Source organism: Poecilia mexicana, unplaced genomic scaffold (assembly GCF_051168715.1).
Source record: "Poecilia mexicana isolate PSO_F unplaced genomic scaffold, ASM5116871v1 scaffold_21, whole genome shotgun sequence".
NCBI classification, from domain to species: domain Eukaryota; kingdom Metazoa; phylum Chordata; class Actinopteri; order Cyprinodontiformes; family Poeciliidae; genus Poecilia; species Poecilia mexicana.
Window position 1 is genome coordinate 7,644,949 of NW_028263390.1, and position 18,854 is coordinate 7,663,802.

At 39.1% G+C, this 18,854-nt stretch overlaps 1 protein-coding gene across 4 annotated transcripts in view; it reads right to left on the reverse strand.

Annotated features, from left to right (window-relative positions):
* The window catches only part of klhl29 (kelch-like family member 29), a 268,562-nt gene that overhangs the window by 168,824 nt on the left and 80,884 nt on the right, over positions 1-18,854 (reverse strand). For 3 of the 4 annotated variants that reach the window (XM_088002054.1, XM_088002057.1, XM_088002055.1), the window contains one exon: positions 11,051-11,356. In XM_088002054.1, the coding sequence (XP_087858180.1) occupies positions 11,051-11,323 (273 nt within the window). In that variant the 5' untranslated portion in view covers positions 11,324-11,356. Of the gene's footprint in view, positions 1-11,050; positions 11,989-18,854 lie in introns of those variants that run through there. The other variant, XM_088002056.1, reaches the window with a different exon arrangement.

Consider the following 18,854-nt stretch of genomic DNA (forward strand, 5'->3'; position numbering starts at 1 on the left):
TAGCTAAGAACTAAAATGTTCTCGTTAGAAATTAAGTTTTCAGACAATAATAAAAAAATAAAAAAAACAAACAAAAAAAATCAGCAGAACTCTGAAAAATCCTTCATAGCCAAGGAGCTCCAGCACTTTTTCCCACAAGGAACACAAATGTTAAATTATGCCCCTTTTATTATTACTCCCCAGAATAAAATCTATTGTATAACTGCCTTCAGAATATGCCTAATAAACAAAAAAGCCTACATGCAAAACACAGTGTGCCAGAAAACTAACTAAACATTTGCTAAAGGTTAAACAAAGTGGAGGCACTCTTTTCTTCAGCAGGTAGAAGGAAGCTGGCCAGAACTGATGATGCCAATGCTGGGCTGAAGTTGAAAATTGATTCTCTCTGTATAATGTGACAGAAGACATGGACAAAGGAAATCAGTGTATAGACGTCCACATGGACACACGACATAAAACTTGTACTTTAAAGCAGTGCCAAGAAAATGGAAGACAACCTCAAACTATGTACGATGACCCCCTTAATAAAACTATACCGTTTTATATTTTTTATTGCATTTTGTTTATGGTTTACAACATAAAAATATTCGTTTTTCACGATAAATATTGACATTTTTTATGCCACACATTTTGCTATGTGTGGCAAAAGGTTTTGGTGCCATTGTTCTAAGGTTTGACTAAGAGGCCTAAAAATAAAAGCAGACAACTTTTCAGAGTTTTATCTGAAAATTTAACAAATGTTGAGATGTAATATTTCCCTTTCATTTAATAATTGTCCTCTACTTTCTGTCGGCGTATTGTTTTCAACAAAATACACAGAGACGTGGTTGTAATGTCAATGTAAAAGTTCAATGGTTATCAGTACTTTGCATATTTGTACATAGAAATGAGGCAAGTTATGTTATAAGCAGCCTGTCATGCTAATTTAGCCAGAAATTAAAGCCTTGTTCTAGCTCTTATGTTACTCTTTGGGATTTTTTTTTGTCCCACAGTTTAGTTTAATCACACTATGTCTAATACCAGAAAGCCGAGTTCCATGTACCCACTGATAGCCATCTTCATCAGAACTGGCATTTACACTGGACGGGTGGAGCAGAAAAAGCTGACGGGTTCATCTCGGCTCGTTGTCAACAAGCTGACTTTCAGCGTTAAAATGCACTCTGACATATGCATCACTTAGCCACTCTAGTGGTGGAAAAAACGCAGTAGACCTCTTGCTCTGCATATTTAAACCTGTTCAACCAGTGAAATAATGGAACTCTTAACTCACCTACAAAAAGCCTGCAGGTTTAACATAATGCCTTTTGGATAATAAATGACAGACTTCTCCCGAGGCAGGCTGGTTTATTTGTTGCGATTTTCCTTTTTGACGGCTGGATCTTGTGGCATTTTCACAGTAAAAGAAAATAAAACACCACGACTACCTATTGACGACATATAGATGACAGCAAAAGACACCTAGGTAGGTTTTCTTTGCTTTCCTAATAACAAAGCAGCTTTCTTTGCAGACCCCATGGTGAGCGTACCTGCCTTGAAACCGTGAAGTTTCACCTTATCGTGATGATGGAGTTCTACTCCTGCGTTCTCTTTCCTATCTGGAGTCAATTCAAAAACAACTCTCCCCTGCCACCGCACTCTGCTCCCGTCCCGTCCCCCCCAAACCCCCCTCACTTCTCCCAGTTCTGTCTCTCATCAAGCTTTCCCTGTGTGCGCCTTTTCAAACTTTAATCTTTTCGTATTCAACACATTTCACAGTAACTCATCACAAGGTTATCCCACTTTTCAAAAGACATTTCCCCTTTTAGCCTCAACCCCTGCAGAGATTCAATAATTTCAAAATCTTCGAGTCTATTCATTACAAGCCTTCTCAACCAAAGACTGACATTCATATAAAGAAGAGTTTCTTTTTTCTCTCCATACAGATATGAAGACCCGGCTATATATGAAAAATGCATTAAAAAAAATCAAAACTACGTCAGTGTTGCAGCAACACAAGGGTAATCAACTATGATAAACTGCTAGCTGAAATGGGCTGATTGCAGACAAAAAGCACAACTTTCTGATGTGTTCGTCTCGTCATCCAGATACCAGGAAAACAGCACAAACTGGTACACAGGTAAAAAAAAAAAAAAAAGAAAAGAAAAATAAAATCACTCAGAGGAGACATGCCTGAGGTTTTTCTTTTTTGATTTTTGTCACAGTGGGGAGCTGACACCTGCTGTTCAGCGTTGTGTTGTCACAGCGTGGGGGGCTGCTCCAATCCACTGGCTAACTAACCTGGCTGAAATCAATGACCAACAGGTCTAATTCACAACAAGTGTAATTTTATTTCATGAAAGGCTGCATTGATTATTGCCGATTTCTTCTGAGTAACTTTGAACAAAAATATTTTCTGTGTGGAAATAATCCCAACAGTTTGAGAAGCCAAAGCGAAGGATGCTAAGCTGCACGTTTTGGCATGCGTTCTGCAGAACGTACCACTTCATTCTGTCTTGCTCAGGAAAACATATGTAATGGACTTCCACCAGCAGGAATTTCACTGAATAGCTCTTACCTTGAGCTCAAACAGGCTGTCTGCTTTGCAACTGAAGCTAGAAAACACTTGGTTGAAGACAGTCTACAAAGTAACAAATGAGGTTTGGTTAGCTTTGTTAGTCAGGCTGTAACAGGCTGCAATTGCAACCCCTTCACTGCCACCCACAAAAGGCTTACATGCAGACGAAGGATCCTCACAGCTTCTAGCAATCATCAGTCAATAATGATCATGAAAGCTTTTCGCCTGCCACCATGCGTCTTAGAGTTTATATTTCCAAAGAAAGACGGGAATCACTGAAACGTCCTGGAAGTTCAAACTACTCTGTAGGCACTGCTGCTTGTGTGAGCTTAAACCGAGCTTAAACTGAGCTTAAACTTCTGAGCTTAAACTTCATCCTTTTGGTTTCGAGTTAAGATGTAGGACTGTAATTCAGACAATTTTTTTGTGCTGCAAACGATCAAAGCTTATGCCACTAGCAACAATTATACTTCATGTTCGTAGAATACAAACAAAACCGTGCAATTTCATTTTTTATGAACTAGGTTTATAGTTTAATACGTTTGAACATACAGTGGATTCACTTTTGTGCCCTGAAGAATTGGAAATCACAATCTTTTTTGATATTGAAAAAAATGATACATTTTTGTAAAAAAAAAAAAAAAAAGGGGGGGAGCTGGAAAAAACTTAAGGTGAAAAAAGATATTTGTGATTGTTTAAAAAATAACTATACAAGTACGAGTGAGGGATTAATATTCAAATACATATACAGCAGAAATTAGGTTAATGTAATTAGGTTAATCCGTCTCATGTGGCAAAAAATATTGGGAGCGCAGCGAAACCAACATATACAGTTTTAGTTGGATTGTATTTCAATACAAAAGCAGAATATGCAGGATTATGTGCAATACTTTTTTGTCCAACAGTATCATACTTAGACATTAACTATGGCTCTTTAAAAACCCTTTAGTAGATTTATCAATGCATAAATTACTCAATATTATATATATATTATATATATATTATATATATATTATATATATATATATATATATATATATATATATATATATATATATATATATATATATACATACACATACACATACACACATACATACATACACACACATATACATCATGTTCCAGAGTAGTTTATTGGGCAAAAACGATTCAAAAATCAGATTATACTGGAGCAGCAGAATGCAATTCATACCACAATAAAGGACTTAAGTACATATTCTTGAGTTTAAGATAAATAATAATAATAATAAAAACAGCCAAAAGTATGCGATAGCTTCTTAATGCAAGTATGTATGGCGATGTGTATACATCCAAAGTAGCTCATTGGATATCAGTGGCCAGACTGACCAATGGCAAATTTACCGACCTTTAAACCGAAGCAGAGAATCATCCAATGGAAGTTTTTTTTTTCTTGTAAAGGCTTGACAACGTGTTGTGTGATTCAAATACTAATTAGATCCTCTGTCGTGCAAATGCTCAATAAAAGAGACATTTAAAAGAGGTTCAGAATTTAAAATGTTTTGATCATACCCAAACTGAATCCCTTAAAATCGAATAAATGCTTATTAAACCACAGATTAAAATTTGTGAATCCTTGATTCCATTTGTGGGTAATAGTATGAAGCATGTATTGTTTTTTCCCCTCCACACATATCTCAATTTTCACTGCTTTTGTTTAAAAGACACGATGACATAGGATCTGTTGTGAGCTGCTTACTTACTTGAGTTTAGGGCTGACAAATGTGAACCGTTTTGATGTTATTCTATTGATCTAAACACCAAGCAGAAACTTTTTAACAAGAGTAACGGCAAATGCAAACAGGAACTGTGAACCAAAGTACCACTGACATGGAGAATCAACATAAGCCTACAAGTCAAAATCTATCAATGTTCACAAATCAATAAATGCTCTCAGTATTTACCATGGTTCTGGCATTTGTGATAAATAAGGATTGATAAAAATAAATAAAAATCACAGCGCTGGTGTTATTAAACATCAAGCAAGGACGGATTTGAAACTTTAATATCAGGGGATTAGCTCTGCAAGAAAATCCAGCTTCTAGCTGAATGTCCATGGGAAGATGCTTCCCGAGTAATACGTTAGTAGATAAATAATTTCAGATTTAGCTCATGCATAAATCCAAGAAAATCCTGTCTACCACTCAATAACAGGGTATAATATAGAGCAAACATTTAACCATAGATTTAAAAGCATGGATTTTCCTCAGGACCTTCAGAGGAGAGCATATCTTTGAAAATGTCTAACACTGAATGCAGCTTTGCTTTACAGGTGTACAACTCCAGTCACTCTTTAGCGCTATATTCAGAAAAATCAATTAAGACAAGGGCAACACACTCAATGTCGTTAAACATTTAGACCAGCCTTTGCTGTTTTGTTTTTATTTTTATTTTTTTAATCGGCATAGAAAACTTACAGATATCCCACTCTTAAGGCTTTAATAAAAATGCAAAAAGGAATAAGAAATTATTTCTAAGGATAAGACAGAGTGAGCAGCAACATGGAAAATCATGGGGGACGTAGTTATTTGAAAAGTACAGTGGCAGTGCAGTAAAGAGGCTGTTCACTGATGGTAATCCCACAATGTCTGCTGGCTCTCAGTAGCTCAGTCTTCTAACACGCTGTAGCTTCATGGATGAACTAAAAGGGATTTTTTTTTTTTTGCTCAGGCGCCGAATGAACCAGGGGAAAAATAATGACATGCATGTACAAGCACAAGCATGATTATTTTGTGTCCTTATCACATGTGCAAAGAACAAAAACATGGCCTCCATTTTTTTGTAAACTCTAGCAACCAGAGATGGTTTTACGATGGAATGTTTTTTGTTTTTTCATGCTATTCTTGTACCAACTCATCAAAACTGCAGATGCACAGAGAAATAGATGGATTCACATCACTTCCTTTTCTCTCAAAATAGTCAGAGTGCCCTTTTGGAGGAAAGTAGATGCAGTGGTATGAATCAGAGTCGACCCAAACGTCTGGGCTGTTTGGTGCCGGAGAAGCTCAAAAGAAGCAAACAGATAAGTTTTATAAGTTTAAACAGCCAGACAAGACAAACAGTTATAAACTGCTTCTGGTTTCTGATTGGAAACATTGTTCAGAAGAAAAAAAAAAAACTGTAAAGGGACCAGAGTGTCACATCAACCTGCCTGGCTCCACTGAAGTGGTGAATCACAAGCCTAGTGTAAGGACAGAGCTGTCATGTCTGGAGAAATGAAACACATTTATTGCTATCTAAGGAATCCACTATTGCATGGTATTCTAAATTAGTTCCATAAAATCCTTATTTTGTTATAAATGTATTATAACAAAATCTTCCTATAAATCAAGAAACGTTTGTGACGATATGCTAACTAATAGCACCAATTGTGCTAATCACTAAACCGATGCTAAAGACGTTTTGCAATGCTTATTGACCAATAGTTTCATCTTTAATTTGAAATAAACGTTAAGTCCTGCTTAACTGAAGAGCTGTGTAACCCCGACTGCTCTCTCACACAGTGTGACATCGTGTCTAATAGTGATAGAAATAGTGATCAGTCACAGAGAGGCTTTCTAAGTCTGCAGTATAATTTACACAATAGAAGAATGATTCAATAATCGAACACCAATTAATCAGAGCTTTTTCCTCTCAGATGTTAAGCTGACCACAGCTGATTTTAAACAAACTAGTACAAAAAACATTGTAGTGTACATTCCAATTTAAGTATGGAAAATAAGTTTTCAATAATCTGTTTTGTGGAGGAGCAAATAGGAAATATGCTGTGATTTTTTTCCAGTAAAATAAAATACTTTAACCTGGAGGTTTTTACTCTTTTTGTAGACTGTTAGCAAGACTGGCAGTTTGTAAATACATCGTAGTTAAGATAGCTCGATTTTCTATTTATTCACAAGACATTCAGTTTCTGTTATTTGTAAATCTTAAAGAGAAATCAGTTTAAATCTGGATCTTCAAACATTTAAGCAAGTGCATCAAGGCAAACAAGAGAATGTGCGTCGAGTGCTCCGACACCTGAAATGAGAAAGAACATTTGCATTCTATACGAGGCTGATAAAATTGCAAATTTATTCAAAGCTGTGCATTAATCCAGTGCTTATATAAAGGACGGCTCACATGGAAACGTCGGCCTGTACAATCAAAAGCCATCTCGGTTGACCTCACAAAGTCATGAAATGCAATTATCACTTCATTTCAAGTCAATTTGAAGAGTCGTATGTGATCAAGAAATTTCGCTACCTCTCACCTGGAGGAACAGTCGAACTCGCAAATACAAACTACGGTCTAATGGCGTCTGCAGGCCCTGGTCGGTGGAGGGCATAAATGTTTCTCTTCTCATTACCGCCCATTTACTGTAGTATATGCAGGGTCTATGAATCCCTGACAAGAGGACAGAAAAACATAAAATATAACAAAATAATTAATCGTCTGGCAGCCAAAGTGTAACTCTGAATTAACTGTAGTTCACTGTTCCACTTGGTCAGTTTTACATCCCCATGGACGATGTAGCCAGATGGCACTTTCTGACTGTCAGCATTTGTCCCACACATTTATGCACGGCTACAAATGTGTGCATGCGCGCACATTCAGAGTGCCGCTACCCCAACCGCACACGCATTTAAGCTGATCATTAAATGTGACATGTTATTTAAAAAAAAAAAAATTAAAAGAGAGAGAGATCACTAAGACACGCTGTAAAGCTAAAACAAAACCAATCCTACCCCAGAGGACGGTAGAGTGCATGCACAGCTATCTGTTTCAGACACTTTGGTACATGTCTGGCTATTGGACACCTTCTCCTTTTGGGCTGGTGTGTTTATGAGGCGAGTCCCCGAACAACAGAAATCAATATGTTCTGTCAGCTTTTTATCGTGGCTGTGGACAGAATGGAGACACGGGGACCGCGGAGGGAGCTGCATCGCTCCGTCGTACTTCTTTTGACCACCCACAGATTTGATCACATGTGGCACAAAGGCAGCAGAACGTTATCGCAGACAGATAGAGAAGTGAGTTTTATTGGGATCTACAGGCAACTCTAGGTTTTACAGTCTGCATCATACAAGTGCTGGAGTTCACATTTCATCACATCGCAACCAATAACGTCAAGGTATTTTATTGAGGTTTTAGCTGAGGACATTTTCTTCAAGGATTGCCCAATATCTAGCTCTATCCATCTCCACGTCATCTGACTCTGGCCAAGCCTCGCCTTATCAAAGAAAAACTGTTTCCCCAACAGCGTGATCATACACTGTTATGTTTTAGAACGATGTGCTGATCTGACTGAGCAAATTCAAGATATTTGCCGTGTCCCCCCCCACATGGCTCGTGGCAAACTGCTCTTTCTAAAAGGGTTTGTTCTTCCCACGCTTCCATAAAAGCCAGTTTTGTGGTGTGAACATCAAAGCTGTCCTTTCAGGAAGTTTCCCCACCTGTGCCATGTTACTATGGGACGCTTTTCAATGTTTTTTAAAGTTTTCTTCTGCACCATAATACCAACTGCAGGGTTCAGCAGGGTTCAGCAGTTTTTATTTTTCTAAAGGGAATAATTGCTTAGACCTTCCACAATAAAATATTAAAACTACCAGTAATATTTTCTAGATTTTTTTTATTTATTTTACATAGTTTTGTGTCCATTATCTTTTTGCAAACGTTTCTATGCATGTGAGGTCCTTCCTATTCACATGGATGGTGTTTTGAATGCAAAATTATTTACATAATTAAAGAATACACACCAAATAAACTACATTTTATGGGGGGATTTTAGTCTAAATATGTCATGTATAGTTTGCTACAGTGCTTGCAAAACATCTTAATCACTTAAAAATGTAAAATGACAAAATGTTAACTTTTAAGGTGTCTATTTTCAAAATGCCGAAACATTCCCAAATCTAAACTTATTGTTATGTAGCTGGACTGAGAGCATAAATGTCTCTGTATCGTGTCGGTTGCTGAATCCTGTTTTACGTAAGCAGCTATGCCTTGGGTAGGTTTGTATCTGTGCTTAAGCTCAGACTTTTAGATGATTAATTGATTGAGCTAGGTGAATTATGTAGAAGATTTTATTTAGGATTAAGGGGCTTTAATGCATGATGCATGGCATAGCTTACCTTTTTATTTGTTCAGTTGCACTGTAAAAAGCACACACAGCCTCAAACAAAAGTCTGTTATCCTAAATTAAGGGTGACATCTTGAGGAAAAAAAAATCTATACATCTGCAGTCCAGGCATCCCACATTCCTACGTACATTGTAGCATTTTTTTTTATTTTTATGCGTGAACATTTGTGCAAGGCAAAGCACCTAATTGCACTGGCACTCATTGAATGATAACAATAGCCATGGTGGGAGTTGGAGAGACTTGCTCTGAATGCAAGTAATTATTCAGCAAAAAAAAAAAAAAAAAAACATGGCTACGTGGTGCCAGAGCAGATTTACTGTTTCTGTGGTCAGTACATTCAGCAGGGAATCTAATGATGAGCTCTTAGGGGGTAAATTACCACTGCATTGTTTACCTCTGCTCTTACAAATGCATACCCCTCTGAGAGCAGGAAACCAAAAAGAAGAAGTAGGTTTATTTAAAGTAAAAGATTTCCTGGTGTAGAACAGCTCTGAAAGTAAGTAGATGACTATTCATTAGCTGGAGGCTGGGAGAGAAAATAGGCGGAAAGTGGTGTTCTTCACCATTTCTTGGTGAAGAACTTCCTTCCTTCACATGATGCTGACAACGAGCTCACCAGCAAATCCCAGGATGCAACGGAGAACCAAACTGCACATGACATAACTCACGATGCACATCTCTTCTGCTTTTTGGGTATCTGATTGGTCTACACACCACATTCCTGAATAAGGAACATATTAACAGGGGTTGAATCAAATCAGATGGTAACCATACCGATCTGATCCACTATAAAGAGATTTAAAAACAAGCTGATGTTTTAATTTATTTTTTAAAAGAGGTATGTAATGTTCACTCTGCCTGCTAAAACAGAGAGCTGGACATTGAACACCGTTACTGTACTCCTTTGCCATTTTGTATTTTTGCAGTTTCTGTCATTTCACACCAGACTGATCCGGGGGAAAAGCAGAAGCCTGTTACATAACATTTACTTAAGCCAACTCTGGGAAAGTCACTTTGCCAATCCTTTGCTTGTGGATTGGCAAAGGAGTAATTTGACCCAGAAACAATTTTAATAGCAGGAAGTAAGGTTCCTCTTCTTCATCCCTTTGTGCTTTGAACCTTTGTTTTTAAATATGTCTGATTTAGGAACGTTTTCAGACTGTGGGAGATCTCAGCATCACAGTAAATGTCTAACTTCTCCAGAAACTGTCATTTAGTGATGCTAAGCTCACTTGGCATGAGAACCGTTACAAAAGATGCTAAAGGAGGATAAAAATATCAACTCTGAATTATTTTGTCTGTGTTTTAGTATAACTTGGTCTACAGTTACACCACACCTCCACTTATGTGATGTCGGCTCAGCTTGTAATATTGTTAAATCGATTATATTGATTACTGAATTAGCATAAAATCAGTGTTTCTGACAGCCTAGACAGTAGGGGTGCAATGCAGCGACAATACTGCATATGAATAACCCACATTTTTATAATCCTTTTCTTTCATGACCTTGATCAAAATGAACTCCCATCTTCATCCCCAAAACTTTTAATCACTTCAAACATTCATCAAATGGCCAACCGGGACAGTTAAAGTCTATTCTGCAGGATTTTTAAAGTTTCTATTATATAAGGTTGCATCTAAGAAGTATTTTGTAATTACAGTTTTAAAAAAAGAAACAGTAGAGTATCAGCAGCTTGAATCAACCAGAGACCAAAAGTCAGTCACCTGAAATATGTGGTTGGTGCACCTTAATACACACCCTCATGCAAGTTGGTTTACAAAAAGATTTTGGCCCAAACATCATGATCATGGGGCGTTTAGATGCAAGACATTTTCAAAACCGCTTCAAATTAGGTCTCCTACAATTATTTAGTTCCCCTCTAACCATCGCTTGCGACAGCAGCATCCATCTGAGCAACTGTCAGGGGTCATTTACATAATGAAAGAGGAGAATTACTAAGGAGGCAAAAGCAGGACGAGCCTGCCATTTGGCAGAGAAAGAAAATGAAGATGGAAGGAAAATGGTTTGGCAAGAAAGAGGCATTGGACAGTGAAAGTGCAGAGAGATCAGCAAAGCTGGAGAGAGGGATAAAGGTGGAGAGTGGAGGAGGCAGCAAAGAGAGAAAAAAAGTTTGCTCGTAACCATGAAGACAGACGTGGTGGTGCTGCAATATTTGGAGGATGTGCGAAGGGAAAAGTGGAAGACAGAGGAAAAGAGGGAAGGCCTAAAAGTTGGGAGTGAGTTGGATATTCTGTCCGGTTGGGGAATCGTGATAAATTTAAAATGTTGATACAGTAAAGGAGCAAACTTGACATGTCTGACAAGGGAAGGAGGTGGAAGAAGAAAGCCCCATCTTACCTTGGCTGACGCCGGAGCCACTGATCCCACCGCCGTGATGCCTCGCTTGACCACTAGGTCACAGCTCGACGTTGTCACGGCAACTGTAACCGGAGTGGGGAGGAGAGAAGGGATGACCGGGAGGGGAAGGAGCCCCGGACGGTTGTTGCCATTGACGACGGCAGAGGCACAGCTATGGTTGGCTCCTCCATTGTGAAGGCCGGAGGGACGGATGTCTCGCCGATCCCAGGGTCCCCGGTAGTCCCTCTCAAAGCGGTGGTGGTGACGTGACATCACTTCCTCTCAGCGGGAAGAACGGGGGCAGGCCTACATGAAATGAAAAGCAGAAGGTCAGGATGACATTCTCTTCTACGATGGAGGTGGAAACAGGAATAACTCACAAAAGAACATTTAACAAAAAGGAAAAAAAGAAAAAAAAAGGAGGTACAAAGAGGAAAAATAATAAGTAAGACATCAGGTGGAGCAGGGAAAGAACACAGTGACATGACAGAGTAAAAGCTCACACAGCATCTGCCCGCATGCTACCTGACACTGTGGATCATTTAACGCTTCTAATTCCTGTTCTCCTGGTCATTAATGAAGGCTGCAGCAACATGGAGGGAGACGAGCACTGCTGAGCCACATCATCCACGCTTTACGCCACGAGGAGCAAAGCTGTTACACGGGAAATCTGGGCTCTACGACGAGAGGTTAAAACAACACAACTGGGGAAGACGTAAACAGGTACACACATTTTTATCCTCGGGCCAGCACAGCAGTAACATGACCTCGCGGTCAAAACTCTTTCATCTGAATAGATAAATACCCATGCAATTACAGCTCATCTCCTACATCTAATGGCTGGTTAATTCAATCACACTGCCCTTCAAGTGCATTTCAGGGGTCTCCCCTTTTCATGCGCGACAGGCTGTGAAAGGCTGAGAGGCGACAGCGAGCCAGAATTACATCGGCACGGAGTTGGGCGTTATTGTACTGCATTCGCGGCGTACGACTCTTATATCGTACATCAAAGACGTACAGGATATCAGGAGTGGAAGTCTATCGCAGAGGGGGGTTTTGAAGTACATTCTGCTAAATCTCACCAAAGGCCCGTTATGCTCACAGGGCCCCCCTGATAACGGATGAAATAAATAAATAAATAAATAAATAGCCTCAAAGAACGTTTAGCGAGTCTCATGCAAAATCCCCTGGTCTGTGAGGGAGAGAATGACAGCGGATGATAAGTCTTTATTCTGCACGCTGGGGTCTGTCACGCTGTTTCTTTGCCTCTCAGTGGAGAGAACGCCTTGAAATGGCAGCTGCTGTGCGCACATGCGTGTTTGTGTGCCTGCGTGTGGGGAGTGCGGGTTCAAAAGCAGAAAAACGCTAAATATGAATGACCGTACATGAACGGCAACAAAAAGAAAACATTTTGGAGTAAACATCAGAAAACATTTTTAATAGTTTGACAAAAGTTTCTTCACAAAAACTTTCTGTGTGGGCGACGCTGTCCTCAGCTGCTTGGGTATTGACATTAATGGAAGATCTCTTCAAAGAAAACAGCTTTCAAGTGCAAAACAACATCAAACAGAGCAGATCACAATGGTCAAGTCTAAATGTCTGGTCAGATGAATCAATCAATTACCCTAGACATCCAGAAAGGCAAAAATGTCTAATACAAACAAGCAGAAATCCAACAGGAAGAGTGGAAAAGCATCCTCTGACTTTGTCCTTTTTTATAGGGACACTAATATCCACACCCTTAAGCTGCTGGTCACAATCTGGAGAAAGGCAGGTGAAGAAATCTTCCAATCTTTACAGTTTCCTTACTTTATATAACTATTTATATTCCCTCTCTCTACCCCCTGGTGGTGTTTTTCAAGTTTGGCACAGAGCCTGTGTCATCCATTAAAAAGATGTTTTTATGCAGAACAATGTAGTTTTATTCTAGTAGCTGTAGGCAAAGTTTTCTCTTCCCCTAAAACTATTAGACACTGCCAACTCAGACCATTTCTGTGCCACCTCTTCAACTTCCCTGGTGTTTCTGGTTACCAAATTAAACAGTCATGAATAATAATCTCTCATCGCAGTGGGTTGGCATGAAGCCACTCATCACACACGTCCTGCTTCAGCAAAATTTTGGACGGAGGACTTTCACACACAGAACGTCATTGGTCAAAAGCTGACCTTTAATTTCTACTTGCCTTCCTTTGCACAGTTTGAGAGAAACATTAAGACGGTGCTTACATAATGTGCCAGTTGTTGTCCTTTGGCTTGCTTCTGGCCAGGGTCGCCATGTTAATTTGTACAGTCATCAGCCACTTAATAAGGCATACCTGTCCATTTGCTTTTAACGCAAACAGCCAATCAGCCAATCTCATAACAGCATCTAATAGAAGCATCACTTAATTTAATTAAAGAACCAGAATCCAGAAAAAAAAGGAAAATCAAGTATTGGATAAGGTGGGCAAAGTACTTCACAATCATTTGCTGTAATGGGAACAGAATCTGAGAATCCAGCTGATCTCTCCTCTGCGGTGGGATAAGTAGGATTTTGTTCTGTGTACTGTTGTTAAAAAGAAAACATTGCAAGTAAACAAAAAAGAAGAAACTTAAGTTTTCGCTACAAACGTTGAAAACGGATCTGTAGCAACTGACCTAACAAAGGGGAAACTAAAAGCCATGGGAAAGACTCTCACGCTCCCTCCAGTAACCTCTCCTTCTCCATAGGAACACCTTTTAACAACCTCAAATTTCCCAGCATACTAACCTTGCAGAATCTTTCAAAATATGTACAGAGAAAGTAACAAGGCACTAGGTCAGTTTAACAATGGTAGAGATGGTGCAAGGTAGTATTGCTTTTTCTCCTGAGCTCTTCAATGCAGCAGAGATATAAAAACGTAGCCAGAAATTCTAATGAAAGGAGAAATTTCTGAAAAGTAAAAAGAGCTTTTTTTTTTCCTTAAAAAAAAAAGGTTTACAGCATGTTTATATTATTTTTATATTATACTCCATCACTAAATTTAACTAAACAATTCCTACATTTCGCTCTACCATCGCAAATGCTGATTTACTGAGAAACTGACAAGTGTTTTGTCTCCTGTAAAAAGTCTAAGCACATGAAAGCAAGGGAGAACAAATCAATACAGCTGATTATGCAGGAAAAGAAATTCAGCCAGGTTTGCATGTTCCATCTCTGGGGAGTTTGATAGTGAAGCTCCAAATACAGCAACAACTCACACAATGTGGTAAAGAAACTTTATACGCCTTTGCAGTTTGAGAAAAAGGAATGAAAAAGTTTAGGAATAGTAACCCAAGTACAAATGTGTCTCATTTCTCTAGTGAGTGTAAGAAAAATATGTTTTCTGATGGGTGTCATGACATTTCAATAACCAAAAATTTAATAATTTGCAGTGAATATCAAAGCAGTTGTATTGTAGAACTAATATAATACAAAAAGGTTAATTTCACAAAAATATCCAGGAGGTGACGCATTGCAAAAATATTCATGCCTCTTCAACTCTGCAGCAAACTTCTGTGTATTCAAGTAGGATTTTATGAGAAATCACAGACGTGTATAATGTAAAACGGAAGAAGCAATTTTAAAAGCTTCGTTGCTAATAAAAATATCAGTCCTTTTTAATCTATTATTTATGACTGCATCTGTTCAGTAACATTTTAGCTGGCAAGAAAATGTTAGTTTCAAGCCAATAGTTTTAGATTAAACCACCATCAAAACATTTCAAAGTGGTTTAAAAGGGAAAACCCAACAACTGAAAAATTAGGTAGCCTTCCATTGACTGCGCTTGGAGCAAATAAACGAGGCTGCACAGTGTTGACAGGTGTTGTTGGCCCCGTCAATGGCATGCATAGCTGTGAAAAAAATTGACGGCACACTCGTTGCTAACTGAAAACAAAACCTCAAACGAAATGCAATTGAAACCGTCAAGCAGCTATAAGCAAAGACATTCTGCAATGACTTTTTCACGTCTTCGTATTTATCCTTCCCTAGAGGTTGACGGAGGCGATCGGTCCACTGAAACGATACATAAACATTTTAGCAGCCTCTTGGTTGGCCCAACACAACAATTGTGTTGGGCCATGCTGTTATGTCATCCAACAAATATTTGTGTCAATAACACAACATCTAGGCTTTAGTGTTCGATAAAACTGGTTTTCTGCTGGATTTAGTTTTGGTGCAGACACAAAACCTGTCAAGACAATCCTGGTGAATTATGGAACTGGAATATATTCGTAGTCTGGATAAGACCGAAAAACGAAATTAGAGTATGGAATAACATTTGTACTACTTGAAAGCGAGCTTACATAAGATATTTATTATGATGGCAAAGTATGAAGGCAAGTGAGTTAAGCTTAATGCCCTGAAACCTTATTATCATTCTTGTGCAGAAAGAAAAATAAGTAGCTTTTGAATTGCTGTGGTCAATACACTGAGTAAGCTAATGATTACTGTCCAGCAAAACTCTGCTCTGTAGAAAAGGAATGAGTAGCAGAGCGATAGAGAAAATACAAAAGATTTTGAAGCACTGTGGCAACACTGCAGCTGGCTAACTGGGCAGCTGGAAGCCTCCATATGAGGACCAAAACAAACTGAATAAAGCTTAATTCTTTTCGACAAAAAGACTTTTTGCCTTACTGGCATCAGGATTGCATTAGATTTGGACGATCATAAAAATAAAATCTGATTATACATTCATTAAAACAGCTTTTGATCTGTGAAATCTAAATCTGAGTAAAAAACAAAATCTTAGTATTGACCAAATATTGCTAAAATCATTTCTCAGTCGGCAGCATGCTTTGTCATTTCATTAAACGGCCAGCAAATTTCACCGATAGGAGCATAATGAATGCAATGAGCTAGATGTCACAGCACACCAGAAGTATTTTAACAACGTTAATTGGTTTGATCCAAGTGCCTTCCATCACATATAATGCACCTTTTATTTTTTATTTTGATCAAGGGCAGCTCTCGCATTACCATTCCCCACATTCTCCCAATCACTAACCCAAGCGACACTTTTAGAATTTTGGCTCTACATTTCAATGGGAGCGAAATCCTGAAAGTGAATTCCTGTCATCTTTGCACTATGCACGGAAGTATGTAGTGGGCAACAGGAGGTTGGCAACTGATCCCTGCAGAGCAAGTGTCACCGAAACAAATCCCACCGCACTTATGGTCCTTGGTGAACAGGAGGATTAAAGCTACTAATTACTAAGACTTAAATTCCCTTCTCGGCTCACTTTCTGCACCTCCTTTACAGCCCGCGCACACACGTAGGTGTCGGTGCGCGCGAGAGCTCACCTTGAGGCAGAGTGTGCAGTTATGTATGAGAGGCGATAAAAAGAAATGTCATGCACAGAGGTGTGTGTGGAAAACAACACCTAACACACCTGTGGACTCTGCCAGACTAGATAAACACTGAAATACTTCACATTTCTAGTGACACTCTGCTCTGCACCGCACCGCTGCAGGGAGACGATGCCGATGAGGATTTGCCCATTTTCGTTCACATTCAATAAAGTCAGTGTCAGCTCCTGGACAAAGCGCTGGTCATTAGGATCAGACGAGACACATTTTGCTGCAAGTTACTTAAAAGAGTCTATTAAATCTTGCTAGATTAAAAAAAAAAATCTGTTTCACCCTATAGCGATGAATAAGATTCTTCAGCAGCCCCGTCAACATGTTAATCATCGTACCTGGAGGTGCTTCTCCTGCAAAACGTTCTTTTCTGACTAACTCCCACTTAGATGGAAGTTGATGAATGTGACTCTCTGGGAGTGATAGGGAACTAAAATAATGTTTGTAATAACTAATGCTCACACAGAACAAATAAAATAAAGGCTCACACTTTCCAACATGAGCAAAGTTGTTGAGAAAGAAAAGACGAAATAGTCTGTCAGCAATCAAACCTAATGAGCTGGCAGACTGGCATCTCCATTGTGTTGTCAGTCACATCATGAGCCATGGAGGAGACAAAAATTCATGCTTGCTGGGGTGTTTTCAATCGCAACTTTAGAAAACTGTTGTACACCTGCACCAAGTCTGCTGATGCATCATAATGCAAATGACACCCAGCTCACAATCCTCCTAATGCACATGGTGTGGATGCAGGGGAAAAAGCGAGAGCTTGTGGGTGATTTTCTGTGTGGGCATACACCAGAGTCTGCATGAGTGCAAATCCAATTATGGCTGACATCACTCTGACCTTAGTGCCATCGCCATGGAGATGCCCCGTGCATCTCTGAGTGCACTGTAGCTCCATGCAGCGCACATCAGGAGTCCTCCACCACTGCCTCAGATTGGCAAAAAAGAAAGATATTGTTGCTAGAAAGTCATAAGACGTCCTATTTGCAGTTTGCCAGAAGCTGTGCGGGGGGGGGGGGGGGGCACAGAAAACATGTGGAGTAGGTGCTCTGGTCAGATGAGATCCAAAATAAACTTTCTGTAAAGATTTCCTTTACAGCAGCAACAGAGAATGACAGAGCTAAAGGTAGAGTAATCATGAAAGTAAACCGTTAAGAAGTAGTAAAAGACTAAAGTCTGGCATGAAGGTACACACAGAAGTAGGACAATGTGAACCTTCTAGGCTTACAGCCAGAGACATAACAAAATGGTTTAGATCAAAAGATATTTGCATTTTAGAATAGGCAATTCAAAACAACACCTAAATCATATAAGGGTGTTTTCTCATAGTAGTAGATTGAGTTTTATTGGGGACCAAAACTGTAACATTTGTTACATTTCCAGCTGGTGCAGTTTGCTTCCACACCACACCGTGTCAAACAAACCCAAACCCTTTGAGCAACACGCTTACCCCCTGGCCTGTGGTGGTGCTACACCTAAAACAACTGAAGGAAACAACTAACTTTCTTTACTCTGTCTCAGAGAGACAGAGTAAAGAAAGAAGACACTTCCAGTACTTTACAAAATGTAAGCAAAAATGGAGTGGAGTCAGATTTTGGCAGATGTAGGATTTTCTCTGTTGTCAATTGCGTCAAACCTTCTTCAACAATGGGTTAAAGCTAGTTCTTCTGCTAGCACTAGACACACTTGCTTGTTTTGGCTCCCTGATCTATAGTCCTCTTCCTACTTTTGGAGAAGTCTCTGGTCTGCTTGGTATTCACATTTACATTCAAACCGCGCCAGAATTCACTTAAACCAAACCAAGACCTAGGTTTTTAGACAGTCCAGAGTTCACTTTTATAAGTTTTTAGTAACACAATCACATCTCCCCAATCAAAATCTTTCTAGGTAACGAACCAGAGTTTGATTAAGGTGGACTAATTAAGGCTGGTGTGAATGCACCCTGAGAAACTGTTAGCAAGACTTCACCCATCAACTCTGATGGGTGAAGCTCTGACGGCACCACCACATTTCCACATGTCTTTAGAGTGGAATGCAAATTAGACAACTTGTGAAGGCGGGAGGTTGCATGACACTTCATTTAGGGGCATCAGGGTAAAGGAAGTCTAGTACAAATGTTTGCTCCACCACACAGAATTAATTTTTCTTCACATTTGTGAGCCGTATTTTGTTTTGTCTCCTTCAATTGGTTTATTACATCAAATCTAAATAAAATATGTTATTTGTGGCTATGACATGAAAAAGTTAAAGGGCTACGAATATCTTTTCAAATAGACCTGAGATCGATCAGCAGCAAATTTGAGAACCTCTGAAAGCCAACATTTTAGCAGCAACATGAAGGATTAGAGGTCATTTTAACAGTGAAAAGAAACAGGGTCATACCAGTGATCCAAGGGCATCTGATCTTAAACTGCTAAATTATTAGCTAGAATAAAAGTT